Below are 21,738 nucleotides of genomic sequence, written 5' to 3'. Positions count from 1 at the left end.
TTAGCTTACAAGTCCATCTTGACTCTATGACTATGACTTTGGCAATAATCATCAAATGATTACAGTAATTAGGGGTATAATAGCACTGCATGAGTAAGAAATTAGTAACGAAACAGAATAGTGACTTGGGAAGCCTATAGTAATTATCCACATTTCTGGTTACTATATGTGTAGGACAATATAAATTCAGGGACAATGTAAGTAAAACTTTTAATAGGAAATGGAATACAGAGTATAAATTACCAGCATTCACTTTTTTAAAAAACACGAATAACTTTAAATTACAGATAAGATATTCACTCACTTTTTAAATAAGATGCATGTAACTAGAAATGCTAAATTCTATTATTCTTTTGACTAAATCCTCTAACGAATAAAATGTTGGTAAAAACTCAAAATTGCCTAGAAAGATTATATATATGGTCTTGTTAATAAATATATTTATCATAAATGTTACACTCATCATGGTTAATACCAATTTAAACATTTACAGAACCATTTAGGTTCAATATAAGTTTATTAAATCAAAGAATCATAGAATCTCATGTTTATGGTTCCAGGTAATAAAGAAACTTTATTCAAAACCATATTTGTCAAAATTTTAACACCATAACAGAAGTCAACATGAAGCTATTCATGCTTACAACACAAGTATACTACTTTCAAGTATTTCTCTTTATGTGACTACTGATAGATGTGTTAGCATGTAATAACAGATAGATTACCTTGTACATTTATTTTATGAACAGATGTCTTGGTAATAAAGTAACATACTAAAGTCATGAATCAAGTCTTTACCTCTTATGCCCAAGGCCTATTGTTATTCACTGACGGGGGAACATTTTTACACATCTGTTAAGGGGTGAGGTCAGCTTACAGTAACAGAATAGATTGATATAAATATTTTTTTGTCCTGTTTTCATTCTTTTTTTATTTAACCAGGATGTGGGGGAAGGAGTATTGAAAGCATTTGGGCTCAACAATTTTATCAAAGTAAAAAATTCTAAGGAATACAATGATGGCATATAAAGTTACTCTTATACCAAAAACCCTCAAGTGAACTACACTTTATTTTACAGAAACTATTATGCTTTAAACAAAAATATTAAGATACATCAGTGACAAGCAAGTTTGAAACAAATGCAGTGATGAACATAATTAACTGTCCTCCTTTTATTAAGCTTTTACAAATACATTCAGTCTTCACTGTCCGAGCAAATCAGTTTTAGTTTCTTCATAGTCCTCCATCTATCCTTTAGCATGACGCTTGTTCGGTTGTTAAATTTAAAATGCAAAAGTATTTTAGACCAGTTTCCCTCCCCATACCTCCTCACGCCAGATCGCAGATTCTTGTCTTCTTCCCAAAGCCATGCCTTTTGGTAAAAGGTAGAACAGTTATTCAAAGCAACAATTCTTTTAAAACAACATACCTACTACAAATACAACTGTTTTTAAGTATTTTTATGATATGTAGATTTTAAGGATAAAAGAATTTCTTAGATTTTTATAAGATCTTATATTTACCATGGCAAGATTTTTAAGGGTCTTCACTATTATTGCTCATTTTATATATAAGCACACTGTGGTTCAGCTGCCCAAGATTAGACAGCTAGAAAGCTGATAGAGCTAAATGCCAATCCAATCTGTTTGACTTCAAGCCCACACTAGCTCTAAAGATGCTTTTCTACAACTGGCATTTATTATTCCATATTTCACAATTTCTTATACAGAACTGAACATATTAGCAAGTTGGTAACTACTCTTGGGTTTAGTATTTTATCAAAACTATTAGTCCAGAATGGACCTAAACCTATGTTGTCTTTAGTATAATATTCTTATCAAGACAATAATCAGAAAGGCTCAGAAAAATGGATGATACCAAAGGTAAAACCCATTAAGTTAAAGTTTTCAATGATGGGATGAAATGTAATTGTTAATACAGAAAACTTTAGAATTTATGAACGTTTAATCCTTTATTAATAGACTCAGTGAAAATTCTGTTCTGCATATGTTGGGTAAAATACACAAATTACCCCTCCCCTAAACCTAAATATTAATTCTTTTTTAAAACAGGTTTTCTAAAGCACAACAAACTCATTGAAAACATACCATTATGGTCTGGGAGAAAATAACTGACATTCAATTTTTTAAAATATCAAATTTAATGTAATACAAAAAAGTACTGCCACTTGGCATTTGCTACAGGTGACTAATAATTCCTCCTGTTGTCAACCTAAAGAAGTGATATGTTCACTGAAGTGGTTATTTACTATGCCTTATGAGTAATCGCCTGGGCAGACTTTTACATTTTTTTAAAAAATCCAGTTCAGTAGTACGAAAAACTGACATGTCAGACATCTTGCCCTATTTGCAGGCTCTTCTGCACAATATCATGGATGCTGGCAGAAGACAAAAGACTCTTCCTGGGTCACAAAAAAGCTTATTATCACAGCAACAGAAGTAGCCAGAGTATAACCATTTGTGCTGTTCTCCAATTGACATCAAGCTACGCAAAGAGGACTGGCATTACAGAAGAACCTGAAGCTTAGAGAACCCAAATCTTTACATTGGGCAGTAAATAGCATAGTTCAATTTCCTTCCAGAGAGAAATGATCTTCATTACACTCAGCAGTCAATAAATCTGCCTTTTGCTCCATAGGGAGACACTCATTCTATCCTCCACAGCTGTTTGCTATACAAACATCCTTGTAAACATAGTTCCAAATTTCTATCTCTAATATTGATTTTTCCCTGAGCTTTAAAACTTTTCCAACTGTCTAACATATTCATCTGGATGTACACAGGTGCTTCAAACTCAAGTGTTTCCTCACCTCACCTCCTAACCAAAGGCTTGAATTATTCTTAATTCTATATTGAAATACAGAATTAATCATATTCATTCTTATATTCTAATCATTTCTGAAATGTGGCCTCTCCTCTCAATTCCTACAGCCAATGCCCTAATTCTAGACATCACCATCATCTGTTACCTAAACTATAGCAGTAGCCTAACCTGGTTATATCACCATCAGTGTTAAACCCTTAAACCCAATGATATGTAACTAATGTATGAGTCAACTTACTCCATTCCTCAGTTTTTCAAAACCATTTAATGGTGCCCATTACTACACAAAATAAAGTTCAAATTGCTATGAATGGCAACTGAGCCTCTCCTCATCTTACACCCTCTCTGATTTCATCTCTCATCATTCCACCTACCTTGCCCTTACATATTCAATTGCTGAACCATGCCATGTTCCACCTTCATTCCTTATTCCTTTGGTCATTCCGCCTGCCTTTCATTTCCATAAACACACCAAATTCTTTCATGCTTCAGAAAACAGTATAGTTTGCTGCTCTCAACTTTTAGGTCTTAAATATCATCCTGAGAGAGGACTTCTCTCAACAGCCTATGTAAGTAAGAATTTTCATAATTTTTCTAGTTAGAATGAATATCCCTGGGTATTTCTCTGAAAAACATATATTAAAAAATCCCTGACTCTTCAAGGTAGCAGAGACCCTGTTGTGAAACAATGGAGTGAAAATAGAAAATGGAGTGAGAGTAGAAAGAACAGTAAGAAAGCCAATTCCTGCAGCCCTTAGAATAAAAGAATATAGCTGAATGAAGAACATGGGTTGAGCTTTCAGCAGATTTATTCCAATATAAGGTACTGGTATATCATGGTATCAGCATATCCTGACCATAGAAAAGCCCTGTCTGAAAATTCCCCTCATAGCAAATATTCTGCTAAAGGCCCTGCCCAAGACACAGGAGCCACAACCAGTAAGTTAGAGGTAATGAGAATTCCTGCACCTACTGCCAAGAAAGTGCACTATAAGAGGGAGGAATATTAGGGCTATAGGAGAAATACAGAGAAAAAGGTCTTCCATTCTAGGTAGAATACTTATCTCATTTCACTCCACCATTTAAAATGCTGGGTTAAGATTGTCAATACTATATGCTTGGAATCCAAAAGTAGTATAATGTTTCTAAAATGACCATTTGAAGTTGTATCTTTTCATAAATTCAATTTTGGGTGTGTGTACGATAATGATGGAACAATCTAAGTAGATATTTAAATGAAACTGGCAATTAGAATCTTAGGTGAGAAGTCATGGCAAGAGAAATAGTTTTAGAAATCACAACACAGATTTAAGAAACTAATCCAAGGTCACACAATAAATTGGTGGCAATGTCTGAATTAGCATTCATGTTAGGAAACTTTTTACCGTATTGTCCTTCGGATGTATAACAAATTAAAACAGGCTTTAGTGACCCCCACCAACATTTTTAACATTTTCTCTAAAAGAAAGTCTTTGTAAATTTCTAAAATACTTACTAGAAAAGAATTTTTATAAGATAACTTATTAATAAGTTGGCTATCGCCTATAATTTCTCCAAGTTTTATATTTATTTTAGTTTTTAGTTTTTAGTATTTAGAAAATACTTTCAAATGAAAAAATTCTAAACTGTAATTAAAATAATTACATTTAAAACCAAGATTGTAATAATGTACAAGTTCTTAATAAACTGGAAATAGCCCACTCTCACTTTACAAGTATGGTTAACTTCCAATTTTATAGAGCAATCTTGCCAAACTTTCACTGGATTACAATGGACTATCAAAATATATCTAAAGCAGTCAGTACTAAATAATCGCCAATAATATAAAATGTGTTACAACAAGATACACTTCCCAAACATTCCTTAGTGTTTTAATATTTTACTTTCATTTATTGCGGTTATACAAACAAATAGCTCTTTGAACTAAGTTATTACTACTCAGCAAGTCAGAAGACTAAATAGTTATCTGTCATGGAAAAAGATCTTTAATAAAATGCTATATATACCTATTATTAAAAAGTTAAGTCATGTGATAGTAACTGCAGATAATTTTGTATTATCAAAAGGAGTTAACATCAATTTCTGAATGAAAAATTCAATGGAACTTTTATCAATTCAGAAGAACCTTATTTTGAGTGGATCCAAGTAAAAGGTGAATATAAAAGCTTACCATGTGGATTTCAGTCTTACCTTATACCCAATGAACTGACTTTTATTATATCATCACAAGATTTCTAAGCCGATGTCGGTATCAACACCTAACTTAATGACTACTTTTAAAACACGATTTCAGTATCTTCTTGTGACTCTGAACAGGCAGATTAATCAAAGATGGCAAGAAGCAAACATTTCATATTCGAGAATTTTTAGGATTGAAAAGAAATAATTTGACATACTTAAAATTGTTCAAGTTATTATTTTTAATGTTGGTATTATGCCAAATATAATGAAAAGCAAATACCTGTTTCTTCCTAGCTCGATGTTTTTCAGAAGATACTGGCTGATTGTTTAAAACATGTAGTCTCCTGCTTTTAGTGGCTGTTGTATGGTTTTCTTTTTTCTTTTTTCCACCTAAAAGTGGAAATACTGTGATCAAATATTATCTCATATAAAAGGAAAAACAGGAAAAGGGGGAATTATATTTTACAGGTTACCATGAGATTCCTACTGTAATACTATCCTAAAGACTATACTAGTTTAACTTTTATTTTCTTCAAATATGGAAGGAGCATCACATGGTATAAAGATCACTGTCTCTGAAAATCAAAGGTGGTTTGTTTGAATCTTGATTCTCTTAAATGTCTTTAAACAAGTTATCACACCACCGACTCTGCTTTTTCATCATGTTTAAAAAAAAGAATAATATTTACTTTGTAGAGTCACTGAAAATTTCTTAACATAATGTTTAAGGAGTACTTGACACAATGTAAGGGCTAAAGTCTTTTCCTCACTCCCTTTACCTTTTTCATGTCAGATCAGTTTAGTAAGACAAGAAATAAAAAATGAAACAAAACTAATTATTGAAAGATAATTGTTTATATAGAAAACCCAAAAGAAACTACAAATATAATTTAAAAAGGATTTGGCAAGATGTCTGGATATAAGACCAATATATAGAAATCAACAGGATTTCTATGCATTAGCACAAATAGTCAAAACATTTAATTAAAATAGGAAGATACTATTTATATTTGAATGCAGTAAATTATAAATCATATATGTATTGATTAAAAAAGCAAAATCTTTTAAAAGAGATATATACTTTGTTCATGCAGGGAATGATATTTTATCATGTGTCAGTTCTCTTCACAACGATCTATTATTTCAATCCAATTTCAAATAAAAATCTGTACAGGTTTCGTTGTAGAAATTAAAAAAGATTACTCTAGAATTGTAAGTGTGGGGAGAAATAATCTACCATGGACCCAGAGCAGCCATGCAGTCCTTGCTGAATGCACAGTTAATCCATCTCCTGATATTGAGTAGTTTCTACAGCTAGCTGCACAGGCAATTAAGTAGGTGAAGGGAAGTACAGCATGTCAACCATTTAACTGCTTTTTTCTCAGGGGAGGGGGGCCAATTTGCTTGCCGCTTGCTACAGTGTTTTGTTGCTTACTCAAAAAGTACTAGGTCCTCTTGAGTTTAACCTTGAGGTTCCAGTTTCTCTTTCTGGGACCTTCCCTTATTATTTATTATTTATTATTATTTATATATTTATATATTATATATTTATATATTATTTATTAGCAGCCCCGGATATTCTAAAAATGCCCCACCATTGTTATGTAATCACAGAAGACATGAGAGTTCTATCTTCATTATGGGCTCTCCAATAAATTTTTAAAAAATTTCTCTCCCCTTCAGCCCCACCCCCCCTAGTTGTCTGCTCTCTGTTCCATTTCGCTGTGTGTTCTTCTGTGTCCACTTGTATTCTTGTCAGCAGCACCAGGAATCTGTGTCTCTTTTTGTTGCATCATCTTGCTGTATCAGCTCTCCGGGTTTGCAGCCCCACTCCTGGGCAGGCTGCACTTTTTTAACACAAGGTGGCTCTCCTTACGGGGCGCACTCCTTGCACGCATCAGCACTTTGCGTGGGCCAGCTTCACTACACAGGCCAGGAGGCCCTGGGTTTGAACCTTGGACCTCCCATGTGGTAGGCGGATGCTCTATTCATTGAGCCAAATCCACTTCCCTCCAATAATTTTTAAAAGGTGAATCCCTTTGTTCTGTTTAATGATTTATAACTTAAGCACTAACTTCTGCTTTCTTTGTTCACAATTGCACCATAAATTTTGGCCATTAAAAAAAAAGTCAGGGGTGGATGTAGCTCAAGTAATTGAGTGCCTGCTTGCCATGTACGAGGCCCTGGGTTTGATGCCCAGTACCTCCTAAAAACAAAACAAACAAAAAAACTAACTCTGTTAATATTATGGTCAAGAACAAAAGGTTGGGTGTGAGGCAGGAACATCTTTGCATAATGAATGACACTGAGTGCAGTGCTACATATTAATAATTACCTTCATGGCTGCAGAAGATAACCAATCTTTTTTCTACATAAAAAGATGGGAGAGTGAAACAAAGCGCTAATACTCAAGGAACTATGAAAAACGCTCAAATGCACGTTATAATTTCTAATAGATTTAACATGAATAATCTTAATTTTATGGGACTAGGAGGAAAAACTGTGGAAGTGGGCAAAGTTCCATTTAACCAATTTGTATTACAAAATAAATTGAAATTGTGTTAGGAATGAAAAAAAAAACAACTGATTTGTATTATAAAATAAATTGTTAGGAATGGGAAAAAAAACACTAAAAAACAAAACTCCTGTTCCAGCTTCCAAAACAAAATGAGACACACCAAAAAGAATGTGAAAAACAGTCTAAGAAACAAATAATCATTAGAACCAGACTCAAATATGGCACAGATATTAGAACAACCATAGAATTTAAAAATAACCCTGATGAGTTACATTAAAGGCTCTAATGGAAAATGTAGAAACACGCAAGATCAAACAGGAAATTTCAGCAGAGATGGAGACTACAAGAAATAGTCAAATGAAAATACTATTACTCAAAAAAAACAGTAACAGAACTGGAGAGTGCCTTCAACTGTTTCCTCAACTCAATACAATCCACTTTTCTATTGATACAGATTACCTCAGTAATTAAAGATATAGGCTGTGGAGGCAGAAGGTATGATTTCAAATTCTGGTTCTAGTTCTGTTCATACTCTCTATGACTAAAAGCATTTTACTTACCTCTTTTTGTCTCAGTTTCCTCATCTGTAATAAACACGATTAAAGTTGCACTGCTTTTATGAGGTTGTTGTGAGGATTAACTGAGTTTATATTATAAAATGTTACTTTTTACTCAATAAATGTTAATCATTATTTCACTGAATGCTGGAATTTCTTCTGGATAGAAGGAATTTGGATTTTGTTGTTGTTGTCCCCCCCACTCCACCCTCAGGATCCCTTGTTTGTTTGCTTATTGTTTTTGCTCTTTGTTTACACTTGTCTGTTTTTTCTTTAGGAGGAACCAAGAACTGAACCCAGGACCTCCCATGTGGTTTCTCTCTCAATTTTCCTGAAGTACTTTTGTTTTTTGTTTAAATTTTTAAAGCCATATTTCATTTTCACAAAACTAAAAAACCATTACATGTGAAAAAAATGTTTAATATATCCTCTCATTGTAAATAGGGATACCGTGGTATCTGGGTAAACTCTTATGTTTTTTAGTGAATATATTGCTGATATCATAATTTTAAAAAAAGGCAAAGTGTGCTAAAACTCACAAGACCTTATATGCTCAATATCTATATTCACCATCAAGCAACTCTGCAATGAGGTTATGCTCTTCCATTGGAGTTTATTAATGAACTACGGAGGGTATAAAAACATGTTTCTTTGAATTTTTGTTTTATTAAATTAAGTCCAGAAAAATTCCCATATTATTCTAGTTTAGAATTATGATTCCTAGCCATGCTGAAGTAATAGATACGGGGAAAAAACCATTTTGGAACTATACCAATATTAGACAAATAGGTTTACTGAGTTTGTTTTCTTACTTTTAAAATGAGAATGATGATAATACCTAAAGATGTAAATGTTCTATTACTGTAATTTATAACTATTAGTTTTTTGTTTTTTTCCCCCTTACTTCTCCCCACCCCCACCCCCCTCCATTTACTGCCTTCTGTGTCCATTCACTGTGTGTTCTTCTGTGTCCATTGTAATCTCATTAGGTGGCTCCGGGAACCCATCCTGCGACCTTCCAGAGTGGAAGACAGGTGATCATTCCATTCTCTTCCTCTACCTCAGTTCCCTAGTTTGCTGCATTTCATATTGTTTCTCCTGTGTCTCTTTTTTGTTGTATCATCTTGCCGCGTCAGCTTTCTGTGTGGGCAGCTCCACTCCTGGGTGGTCTGCCCTCCTGTGTGGGGCTACACTCCTTTTGTGGGGGCCACTACTTGTGCACGGTGACACTCCTTGCGCACAGAAGCACTCCACGTGCGCCAGCTTACCACATGGGCAAGGAGGCCCTGAGTATCAAACCCTGGACCTTCTATATGATAGGTGGAAGCTCTATGTGTTAAGCCATATACGCTTCCCAAATATTAGTTTTTCTCATTATAGTGATCTTGTCAGCCATCAGCTATTAAGTAAATTCATTCAATTAGTATTTACTATAGACCTATTATGTGCCTGTGCCTGGCATCATGTTGTTAACTAATAGACATGGAGAAATAAATGTAAATTCATTTTATCCACTATTTTTACATTGATCACTAAGTATTTAGGTTTGAATCTATAGGTGTAAAATTCCCTGCATTAGTACCGCACCTGAAAGATAGTGTGGGTTCAATAAACATTTGCTGAATGAATACATACCCAGAAGGAACTTTCAATCAAATTATAATTGAAAATAATTATGGACTGCTCTTAAGAACCTTTTTTGGGGGGTTACTGTTGCATATTTTTCAATTTCTTAATTTACAAGACAATAAATTCAAAATGCATTAAAGACAGTAGAGACAGAAAACTTTCTATATATTTATGTTTTCAGAAAAGTCACTCTGAAGTTCCTGAATATAGTTAACACAGAAAATTTCTAAGTTAAGTACAACCTCTAATCAACCCTACGAAGCCAATGCATTTAACCTCTTTCTTCTTCAGTTTCTGAAGTGTGTGTTTATGTGTGGTGGTGGTAAAGTCAATGGTTCAATGACTTAAAGACCCATTCAATTTTAAATTCTTAAATTTAATCACACTACTTACTTTGCAGAGTTCCTGCTCTTTCACCTTTCTTATCAAGTTGTTGTTGGCTTCCACGATTAAACTTAGATAAGAAGAGATCCTTGTGAGACCTAGATAAAACATTAAAGTTTATAAGTGGTACGAAAAAGGAGATTAGCAAAATTACCGAAAAAAGGTGATTTGTCTTAATCTGTGTTCTAGGACCCTCTCCCACTTTGACAAGCTTCCTTTCCTGTTCTCCTTGCTTAGGGCCCCTCATAACCTTTGACCTCTTAAGATTTCTGTTGTCATACTTTCTTCTATCCCATTATTTAAACTAGTTTTCTACATCTTATCCACTTAGAAAGCAAGATTTTTTGGCCTTCCAATTAGACAAAGACTATAAAGTATTGAGTATCATCCTCTCCTACAGCTTACAAATTTATTTTCCAAAAGAGAAATTCCAAAATTCCTTTGCATGTTAGCAATTATCCACTAGATTATCTTTATACTTCTAAAAAGGGGCCTTTTTGAAAGGCAGGGCTGTTTGGAAATACCTAATATGGCATATTTATTTCATAGCCCTGCAAAGTTGGATCATGAGTTTTATAACTAAGTAAACTATACCTCACAAAGTATTTTGCCTAGGTTTAGGCAGCTATCATATCACCATTCCGGTTGCATAGAGGATTTACTGGGATGAAAGTATAGATAAAAGGGACATTTATCTTCTTTGTTGCCCTCTCAAGTAGAGACTCAACTTCACCCTCTAGGGGGTCCAAGGTGGGACTTAACAGTTTTCATTACCTAATGAAGGCCACTTTTCAGGATCCTGTTTCCAAAGAAACCTCAGTGCTTTAGGATTAAAGCCACTCAGAATATAACTTCTACCATTCTTCACAGTCAATTGATTCTTCTTGTAAGCAGTTCCCATCACTCACAGACCTTTCTCTATCCCCAAGTGCTGCTTTTATCATGAATTGTTTCGGTGTTTTCAGACAACCTATATAACATGCCCTCTCAATTTCTCATCTCTGAAGACCCTGTCAAACAGTTCAATTCAGCATCTCAAAACTGCTCTATTTCTGAAATCATTCATGCAGGTTCTCTGCCATCTGAACATGCTATACTGTCTGTCACAGTGTTACTAGAAGATTAAATACAGTTTTTAAGGTCATTTAAATAATAAAATCGAAATTTTGGGATACTGTCAGAAATGTGATCCCTCCACGCCCCACTTTCTGCCTTAGCATCATAACCTTGTTTCTATGACAGAATAAGAGTTTATAAATCATCTACCTTAAATTCAAAGACCACCTATATGTGTATTCCAATAGCCTTGTAGAAATAATGTATAACCACCTAGGATCCTAGAGGCATGTCTCTAGAATTTGGAATTCTAAGACATATCAGAGTTGCCTGCCACTAGAATTATCTGTTGAGATAGGTAGGACTCTGAGACTCTTTAAATCACACCATACACATGAAAGTTATTTTAACATATTTAGCTCTTCATGAATTGTTTCAATCAAAGATTCAGAGAAGAAAAACATCAATTTACTTCACCTCAGCAAGGATACTGTACTCCCTGAGGATTCAGTTGCTGGAGACTGTCTGTCACCAACACTTTAAAAGAAGAAAAATTTTAAGTATATAAACAAAGGAAATTTTTCATGAGGATAATACTTTCCACATAGTCAAGTCATACTTCAATTTATAAAAAATACCACACATTAGGAAAGAAATCCAGGTAACATTAGGATATATCTATATATTACATTTGCTGTAAAAACATGGCAAATTTTTACCCAGGTGTGCTTACAAGAGTTATTAAATCACGCACACCCAAATATAAGTTAAGCATAGTTAATGTTTTAATTTAGCATTCATATTGCTACTCTTTCAAAAAACCTTCCAAAGCTCTTTATTTTCATGAATTCAAGTTTAATTTCTTGGCCTCCCAGTAATCTCCAACTGGAAAATAAAAAAAAAAATTTTTTTTTAATTTTTTAAAGAAATTCCTCCCTTTGGCTGAACTAGTTAGCTTCCAGAAAATAGCATGACCATTTACATCTATATGCATTTAGTGGTTCTAGTCTCCTGAAATGACATTTTGTATTCCACTAATAAGTAAAAATCTTAACCATTCTTCAAGTATTTTCTGTGAAGTTGTCCCTCAACTCCTTCACAGTTATGAAGTCTATCTATATAGACTTCAATAATGAATTATGTAAATTTTACCACTTCTGCTTCATGCCTATAATTCTTGTTGCCTCTGAGAGATTATAATATAATCTTTATGAGAGCAAAATGTTTATTTCATCTGGGCTTGATTACACTGAGGTTTCATATATTCTAGCACTTGTCTAACCTCAGCAATTACAATTCTGATTCTGCTTGCTTTTGTTCTATAAATCCCTTCCTTACACAGGTGAATTTAATACTCTATTTGCCCTGGTTTTATCTGCTTCCAGGATGATTTTAATATTTGCCTGATTCTTTAACCTGTCCTTACTTTTGGTTTTACTATTTGTGGCTGTTACACTACAGTTCTAATGTATGCTAGGTAATAAACTTGGCAACAAGGACACAATACTAATTTAGACACTTAATCTAGTGAGAGATACAGCCAGGTAAACAGAGAAGTTACTATACAAGTCCTTTTATAGAGGTGACTAAGTGCCGTGGAAGCACTGAAGTGTCAACTCTGGCTGGAGAGCTGGGCAAAGATGTTCTGTGAATTAGACCTTGTATGACAAGAGCTTGTCTCGGATAGAACAGAAAAAAGGGAATTCAGAATAGAAGGAACCAAGCATGAGCAGAGAGGCACAAAAAAGCTTGTAATACTTGAAAATCAGGGAGAAGTTCTGTGTTGTCAGAAAGCAGCATCTATGTGGGCAGGGAGACTTATACATAGAGATTAGCTTGCTGAAAAAAAAATACGAAAGGACTATGCTAAACTTTGCAGGTCATGCTAATTGTAATTCATCCAGTAGGAAACAGAAGCAAGTGGTTTTTAAGCTGGGAAATGAGTGAAACAGATTTTTGTGGGAAGTTAATTCTGGAAGTCACATCAAAGATAGACTGGTGTGGTACAAAGGTGTGTAATAATTTAGAATAAAAATGATAAGAAAAATGGACTAGAGAGGCACTTCTGAGATGGGATTCATAAGACTTGGGAGGGAAATTGGATGTGGCAGGTAAAGGAAGAGAGTCAGGATACAGAGTGGCAGAAAGAACATGAAGAGTTCCGTTTTAAGCACACTGATTGTACCTGACATATCTGTGTCTAGGAAAACATTTCAACTATGGATGGTACTACACAATAAAAGGAGAACACATATGGAATTTTTAAATTATAGGCAAGAACCACAATAAGTTTTTGTATTACTTCATTTTATTAAAGCAGTAATAAATAGTATTCTAGTCAGGAAGGCTTGCCACAAGAATGTTGGGGTTATTATTAGACTTTGATTTCCTAAATAAAATGAAATAACAAAGCCAATAAAAAAAATGAAATTGCTACGTCTCATAATGGTCTTAGAAGAAAATAAGTCAATGAAAAATAAGATTTCAATATAGTCTTTGGGGAAATGACACAGTGAAGAGCAGGTTCCTGTTCCTCTTATGGGTAGGAACCACTATAACAAGTCTAACTCTCATTTCTGAGGTATGAGCAATAACCCATCTTGGACCCCAATCTCTACCCCTAAATAAGTAGCTAAGAAGGGGACCCAGCAGTTATCAGGTCATGGTTCCAAAAGGAAACAATAGTATACCCATCACTAAAAACATCTGTCCAGAAACCTCAAGGATTTAATTGGCTTTGGATAAGGGTAGGAAGAAAGAGGGAATGGACTATGGGTTCAATTAAAAAAAGGCCTTTAATGGTAGAATTGTATCTTTTTCAGTCGCAATAGCTACTAAAGCCAGGGAAAAAGGTAAAAACCAATTCTACAAAAATCATCCTTGAAAATCCCTACAGAATAAATAATTTTGAAGACTGAACTACTCTTTCTCAATAGGTAGGACTACCACAGCCTGTTTTCCTCCAGCACTGGAATAAATCACTATCTATATCTTCAGCTGAACACTAAATTAAGTGGTTAACTTGCCGTTAGTGAAGGCATATGAAAAATAACTTTAAATACTAGAATAATCCTCATTACAGTAAGACAGTCACATAATGAAGGAATGTGGGATCTAAGAGCAGCCAATGGACACACACAGATAATTCAAGGTTCCAAATTCAACCTCACTCCACAGCATATATTCACTGAAAATGGCAAATGAAATTACCCACATTATTTAAGCTATATTTTCTAATTTTTTCTTTATTTTGGGATAAAATATATCACAATTTGTGTAAGTCATGAAGTAACTCCATAGTACCCCAAATATCAAAATATTAATCATTGGTAAGATATACCCACTACTCAATAATTATTTTTAATAATAATGGCTCAACAGCATCACTTTTACAAAGAGATAAAGCACTTATAACACAAAACATACATTAACAAATTTACTAACCTTTTTCCTATACACTCATTAGCTTCGGTTTCCATTTCATTATTATTACCATTAGGCTTATCTTGAGAAATTATTGTTCTTGATCTTTTACTTTCCACTACTTTTACTGCTGCCTTAAAAGGGGAATGGGGTAAGTAGGAATACATTAAGCCATTTTAAGTAAATACCATAAATTAAATCTTCAAATTCTTTAAGATAGTCCTAGCTAAAGTATCTCTTCAGAGAACAATAAAGGGTACTTCTTTTCCATTTTAAACAGTAAATATGAACTGCCAGAAAATACTTTTGCTATCTTCTTAGTTCAAAAGCATTATGGAGGCAGGTCTTTCCTTGTAAATGTATTTGAGAGACAAATTTAAGATAGAAACTACATTAAATAATCAATAAAAATTCAAGGTATTTTGAAATAAAACTAAATCAAAATCAATCCAGATCCCCACTATGATTTCACATTAACTTAAAACTTGAAGCCAAGATAGAGAAATATGCTATAAAAATTTTTCTCAAAACACCTCAATCCAATTTTTACTTTTTCTCCCAAAATGTTTTGAAGAAATTTCCCCAATTTTTATTTTGAAAAGTTGCAAAATTACTACAAAGAACACCCATATACTCTTTAGATTGACTACTTAAAACATTTTGCCACATTCTTCTACAAAACCACAATTTAATGTTACTTCTCAAGATTTCTGTATCAAGTATTCTCCTTAACTATAAAACAAGTTCTCCTAAGTCTATTGTCAGAATCTCTCTAAAACAATATGTATACCTTCATTAGAAAGGCTGATGACTTTTCACTTAGCACAAAATTCACATAACTCTTAATTTTCTCCATCATGTGGTTATAGCTGAAGTGTTGAAAAATAGAATGGAATGTATCTTTCTGAGAGATTATCGTAAGCAATTTCCTTTTTAAAGGCTAAATAAAATAAGAAATTTATTAACACAAAGCATGCAAAATTATAAATAAGAAATTTTGTCATGTAATATTTAATTTTAAAAAAAGCACTTTATAAATATAAACCTAAGACAAAGCTAAGAGGTTTTCAGTTTTAAAAGCCCCGGTATTTTTTCTGACGCCCTGAAAGTTTTTTGAATATATGTACCTTTTAAAAATAAATAAAAAATATATTAAAAAAAATATTATGAACACAGCTTAAGAAATATAACACTATCAGTACAGTTGAAGTCCTTGTTAACTACCATATTCGACTGCATTCCTTTCCTTTCTCTTTTAAGATTTCCTGAAGTCTGCTGAATACAGAATTTATCATTCCTATGCATTCCTTTGTACTTGTATAACATATGTATATATCCATACACAATATATAGTATTGGTTAACATGGCTATAATTTTATTTTCATTGTTGTAGGGTATTCTGTTACACAAAAATTATATTCACCTATTCTTCCAGCCTGTTGAGGGCATTTAGGCTACTTGTTATTACTGAAATGCTATCATAAACATTTTACTATATTTATATGTCTTCTTGTGTACAATGTAGTTTTTCTTGGGCATGGGATCTTTCAGTGCTCAATGCACGAAAAAATCTAGAACTTTAAAAAACTCTCAGGCTCCTTTGCAGATCAAATAATAATGTCATCATTAGGGCCTCGATCTCACTCTTTTTTTTAAAGCTTCATGGCTTTAAAAGGCTCAGGAAAGTAAAAACAGTTATTCTAGGTTATTTATCTAGAGGTGGAATTACTGGTATACATGCTGATAGATTTTGTCAAATATTTAAAAAAGGAAGTTATATTAATATTCATTAGCATTCAACACACTAGAAATTACTGATCACCTAAGAAACTTCCTACAAAAATAATTATCATACCTTCTTCTATACCTGTGCTGTACAATAAGTTGGCTACAAGCCACAAATGGCTATTAAGCCACTGAAATCTGGCTATTCTGAATTTAGCTATAAGGTAAAAGTACAATTTATAACACGCTGGATTTCAAAGACAAAATGATTATCTTTAGGAATATATTGGGTTAATAAAACATATTATTAAATGCAGCTACCAGAAAATTTAAAACTACATAGGTAAATTTCATTACATTTCTGTTGGATAGTACTATTCTATACAGTTTAAAAGATAAATCATTCCTTTCCCCCATTTTCAAATTTTTTTCCTTCCATATAAACAGTTCCCCAGAATTCACTTACCGTGTAAGAATTTGGGTCACCAAATATCCTTTCAAAGACTTCTTCTGCTTCCTTAAAATTGCCATTTTCCATACAAACAGCTATAGCCTAAAAGATAACATGAAAAATACATACCTTAGATTGCCTCTTATTAAATTAGAGAAGTTGTGAGCTTACAAAAAAAGTATGCATAATATACAGGATTCCCCTATATCGCCCTATTAGTAACAACATGCATTAGTGCAATAGTAGAGGGCACATTCAAACTCCCCTAAACAGGGGAACTCGTAAGGCCACTAGCAAGCACAAGTCCAGGATAAGACATGCTCAGAAAAGACAGAGGACCCGGGTAGCTTGCATTTGCCTGGGGCTCACCTCCTTGGTACAAGGGTTGAACTCTGTCTGAGCACCAACCTGTGCAAAGCCAATTTGCAAAGACGGTGAAAGACGTTGTTTGCTTAGGTTTGCTAGGTTTTTGTAGCTCCCCATGTTCAAGAAAATGTACCCTGTGCAAAAAAAAATTACAGGGTACATTTTAATATTCTATTCAAACACATCTCTGAAACTTGTGTTTGAGTCTGTAACTAGCTGGTGATATGACAAAGATTTTCTTGAACATGGGGAGCTACAAAAACCTAGCAAACCTAAGCAAACAACGTCTTTCACCGTCTTTGCAAATTGGCTTTGCACAGGTTGGTGCTCAGACAGAGTTCAACCCTTGTACCAAGGAGGTGAGCCCCAGGCAAATGCAAGCTACCAGGGTCCTCTGTCTTTTCTGAGCATGTCTTATCCTGGACTTGTGCTTGCTAGTGGCCTTACGAGTTCCCCTGTTTAGGGGAGTTTGAATGTGCCCTCTACTTTCCAGGAAATAGACCTTCTCCCCCTCCTAGGTGTTCCACTGAAGGTCTTAAGGCAGGTAAGCCTTTGCCTCAGGATGTGTGCCTCATCAGTTTCTCAAAGTGCTTTCCTTGTCACAAGCTGCTTCTGCCTGGATGCCAAATTCAAGAAGATAGGAAGGATGAAGAGAAGTTTCCCAAGTCAGTCTTTCCCTGCTAGAACAAGGCCAGGAACTTAGAGAGGAAGTGCCTGGCTGGCTCCAAACTGCCCTAGGGGATTAGGGGAGGAGCTAGGAAGGGCACCTCCAGAGCTTTCTTCCTGAGTTCCCCCAAAGCGGTGCTTTCTTGCCTCAGTCCTTGCCAGCAAATGGAATCCCTTAACTGTCCTCTACAGCTACTGCCTTTAATTCTCCTGTCACCTTTGTCTGGGACAGGTAGAGCAATGGCCCCTCTCAGAGCTGGGCTGATCGAAAGCTGCCAAACAAAAGCAGAGATGGGGCCGCACGCTGTCCCGGATCTTGGGGGGGGGGCGATTTTTATGTCCCCTGGCACCAGCAAGCTACATCAGAGGCTGGACTCCATTGCTGCCTGGTACAAGAGTAGGGGCTGGATGTCAGTAACCACTGCATGAAGAAAACAATTGACTGGTGTTTATTGTAATTTACCAACCTCTTCCTCCCATTCTTCCCCGGTTGCAATATAGTGCATTCTACTGGATTCTGGAATATCAAAATAGTTAATTCTGCCAGTCTCTGCCAGTTTGTTATTCTAGTGGAGGGACTGATTCCTGGAGCTTCCTACTCTGCTACTCTGCCTTCTTTGCACTGGCAACCAGATATTGCTTTTTAAAAAAAATCTAACAGCTGTTTAATTATTGAAATAATTTAGGTAAATCCAAAATAATTTAAATATTTTATATAATTTAACAATTTTGACTTGATAAATGATAAAATACCCTTTCAAAGAGGAAATAACTGTGGTTTGAAAAGACCCGAAAATTTTCCCTTGGTCCATACATTTTTACTAACAAATGACCAGCATTCTTTCTTTAGGCCAAATTACAGGCAGGCATTTATAAACAAATCAGAATCTACACTACGTAAATTTCAGAGCCATCTAAATAAGAGTTTTGAACAAAAGAGGAATTGAGAAAGGAGGTAGACTGTGTTTATAATGATTAGGACATATAAAACTTACTAGTTAGGATACTTAGAAAATCTCTAAAGAAATATAGGATGCCAGATGCTTTTCAATAATCATTTTACACACTGGCTATTTTGATAGCATATGTAATAAGATAAAGGACCACTATTAAGGACCACTATTAACATTTGCATAGCTATGTAAACTTGGGTAAGCTACTTAATATCTTGGTGCATCAGTTTCCTTCTATGTAAAATGGCGGAGGGGAAGGAGCAGATGTGGCTCAAGTGGTTGAGCGCCTTCTTCCCATATGGGAGGTTCCAGGTTCAGTTCCAGGTGCCTCCTAAACAAACAAACAAACAAACAAAACACCAACTCTGGGGAGCCAACAGACTCTGGTTGAGGGCCAGCTTCCCACACACGAGGTCCCAGGTTGAATCCCTGGCCCCTAGTACCTATTTTTTTTTTTGGATGGTGGAAATAATAGTACAGGCATACCTCGAAGAAAGTGAATATCACAAAAAAATCAAGTCACACAAATTTTTTGGTTTTCCAACACATATAAAAGTTAAGTTTACCATATACTGGAGTCTATTAAACATGCAATAGCATTATGTCTAAAAAAGCTATGTACCTACCTTATTTAAAAATTTTTTTATGGAAAAAAAGCTAACCACCATCTGAGCCTTCAGGGAGTTTTAAATTTTTTGCTGGTAGAGGGTCTTGCCTTGATACTGATTGCTGACTGATCAGGGTGGTGGTTGCTGATGGCTGGAGTGGTTGTAGCAATTTCTTAAAATAATTATAACAATGAAGTTTGCCTCATTGACTGTCTCTTCATTGACTGACTCTTCCTTTCATGAAAGATTTCTCTGTACCATGCAAAGCTGTAGGATACCATTTTACCCACAGTAGAACTTCTTTCAAAATTGAAGTCAATCCTCTCAAACCCTGCTGCTACTTTATCAACTGTTTGTTATATTCTAAATCCTTGCTGTCATTTCAACATTCAGAGTAGATTCCACCTCAAGACACCACTTTCTTTGCTCACCCAAAAGAAGCAAACTCATTAGTTAAGCTTATTATGAGCCTACAGCAATCCAGTCACACCTCCAGGTTCTACTTTTAATTCTAGTTTTCTTGCTATTCCCACACATGTTTATAGTTACTTCCTCCATTGAAGCCTTAAACCCACCAAAATTATCCATTAGTTATATCAACTTCTTGCAAACTCGTGTTAATGTTGATTTTTTTTTTACCTCTTCTCACAAATCATGAATATTCTTAATGGCATCTAGAATGGTGTATACAATCCAGGTTTTACTAGGCCCAGATCCATCAGAGGATCGATATCTATGGCAGCTATATCTTTAGGAAGACTCTTTGTATTCAATGACTTAGAGGTCATTGTAGGGTTATTAATTGGTCTAATTTCAATATTCTCAGGGAATAGAGAGGCCCCAGTAGAGGGAGAGAGACTGTAAATGGCTGGTCAGTGGAGCAGTCAGAACCCATACAACATTTATCGGTTAAGTTTGCTATTACATATGGGTGTAGTTCATTGTGTCCCAAAACAATTACAACAGTAACATCAATGATCACAGATCACCATCACAGAAAAAATAATGAAAAAGTTTGAAATATTGTGAGAATTATCAAAATGTGACACAGGGAAGCGGACTTGGCCCAGTGGTTAGGGCGCCTGTCTACCACATGGGAGGTCCGCGGTTCAAACCCCGCGCCTCCTTGACCCGTGTGAAGCTGGCCCATGTGCAGTGCTAATGCGTGCAAGGAGTGTCGTGCCATGCAGGGGTGTCCCCATGTAGGGGAGCCCCACGCGCAAGGAGTGCGCCCCGTAAGGAGAGCCGCCCATCATGAAAGAAAGTGCAGCCTGCCCAGGAATGGTGCCGCACACACGGAGAATTGACACAAGATGACGCAACAAAAAGAAACACAGATTCCCGTGCCGCTGACAACAACAGAAGTGGACAAAGAGGAAGATGCAAAAAACAGACACAGAGAACAGACAACCGAGGCGGGTGGGAAGGGAAGAGAAATAAATAAATAAATCTTAAAAAAAAAATGTGACACAAAGACATGTGCTTTTGGAAAAATAGCACCTACACACTTGCTCTACATAGGGTTCTAACAAACCTTCAGTTTGTAAGAAGCATATCTAAAAACCCAATAAAGTGAAACATAATAAAAAGAGTTATGCTGTAGTCCTCATTTCACAGGGCTTGTGAGGATAAACGAGTTACTACATACAGGTAAAGTACTTAGAATAGTGCTGGACTGATAGGGCTATAGTAATATTAAGGGTCTGCTATGTACATTTTTGTCACCCACTCAATTTTATCGTACTGTATTAACAAAGGTTAGTTTCCTCTAAACCCCAGAAGACTGGGATAATGTGACAAATCTCTTTGCTCTGCATTGAAACTCTTAAAAGTTACCTTCCTGCTTATTTTCTTCTCTCGGATCCTAATTCTGCCTGATTGCTATTTCTATCAATAATTAATCCTTGGGAATGAAGGGAATCAAGTGGACTTTCTTAATAAATATATAAGATTGAATGAGGAAAAAGTGTGTTTAGCTAAGAAAGACCCTAATGCTTTGTCTATTAGTGAAACATATTTTCCCTGCTTATGTACCTGTATCTTTGACTTTATCTCTCACTCTTAGTTTATTTATACAATTATCTTGATTATGATTAAAATTTTATATTCTCTTGACCACAAAAATCTATTAACTTATTTTCAATGAAAAATATTCTACTTTTTTTGTATTTATAATTGTTAAATAGAAATTGGTAGAATACAAAACACTGATTTTTGAAGATTGCTTGCTGATCTTTAAAATGGATTGTGTATATTTTCTGAAATAGGGGCATTAATACACTTAGGTAGCAAACATTTGTGCAGCTCTAAGTGCTTATATCAAGACTATCAAATTTCTGAAAAATATATTAAATTTTACTCTGGGTTCACTGTTG

At 34.9% G+C, this 21,738-nt stretch overlaps 1 protein-coding gene across 2 annotated transcripts in view; it reads right to left on the bottom strand.

The window, feature by feature from the left end:
* Positions 1–547: 547 nt before the first annotated feature.
* Positions 548–21,738, bottom strand: part of TERF1 (telomeric repeat binding factor 1) — a 41,257-nt gene continuing 20,066 nt past the window's right edge. Inside the window, exons 4-10 of one of the 2 annotated variants that reach the window (XM_004462479.4) lie at positions 16,786–16,872; positions 15,384–15,533; positions 14,615–14,727; positions 11,648–11,707; positions 10,124–10,212; positions 5,307–5,416; positions 548–1,373 (exon numbers count right to left, since the gene is read on the bottom strand). In XM_004462479.4, the coding sequence (XP_004462536.2) occupies positions 1,197–1,373; positions 5,307–5,416; positions 10,124–10,212; positions 11,648–11,707; positions 14,615–14,727; positions 15,384–15,533; positions 16,786–16,872 (786 nt within the window). In that variant the 3' untranslated portion in view covers positions 548–1,196. The remainder of the gene's footprint in view (positions 1,374–5,306; positions 5,417–10,123; positions 10,213–11,647; positions 11,708–14,614; positions 14,728–15,383; positions 15,534–16,785; positions 16,873–21,738) is intronic. The other variant, XM_004462481.4, reaches the window with a different exon arrangement.

The sequence above is a fragment of the Dasypus novemcinctus genome, chromosome 14, assembly GCF_030445035.2.
Source record: "Dasypus novemcinctus isolate mDasNov1 chromosome 14, mDasNov1.1.hap2, whole genome shotgun sequence".
In the NCBI taxonomy this organism is placed as follows: Eukaryota; Metazoa; Chordata; class Mammalia; order Cingulata; family Dasypodidae; genus Dasypus; species Dasypus novemcinctus.
Note: the sequence above shows the minus strand (reverse complement) of the source record. Positions and strands in the feature narration are given on the sequence as shown.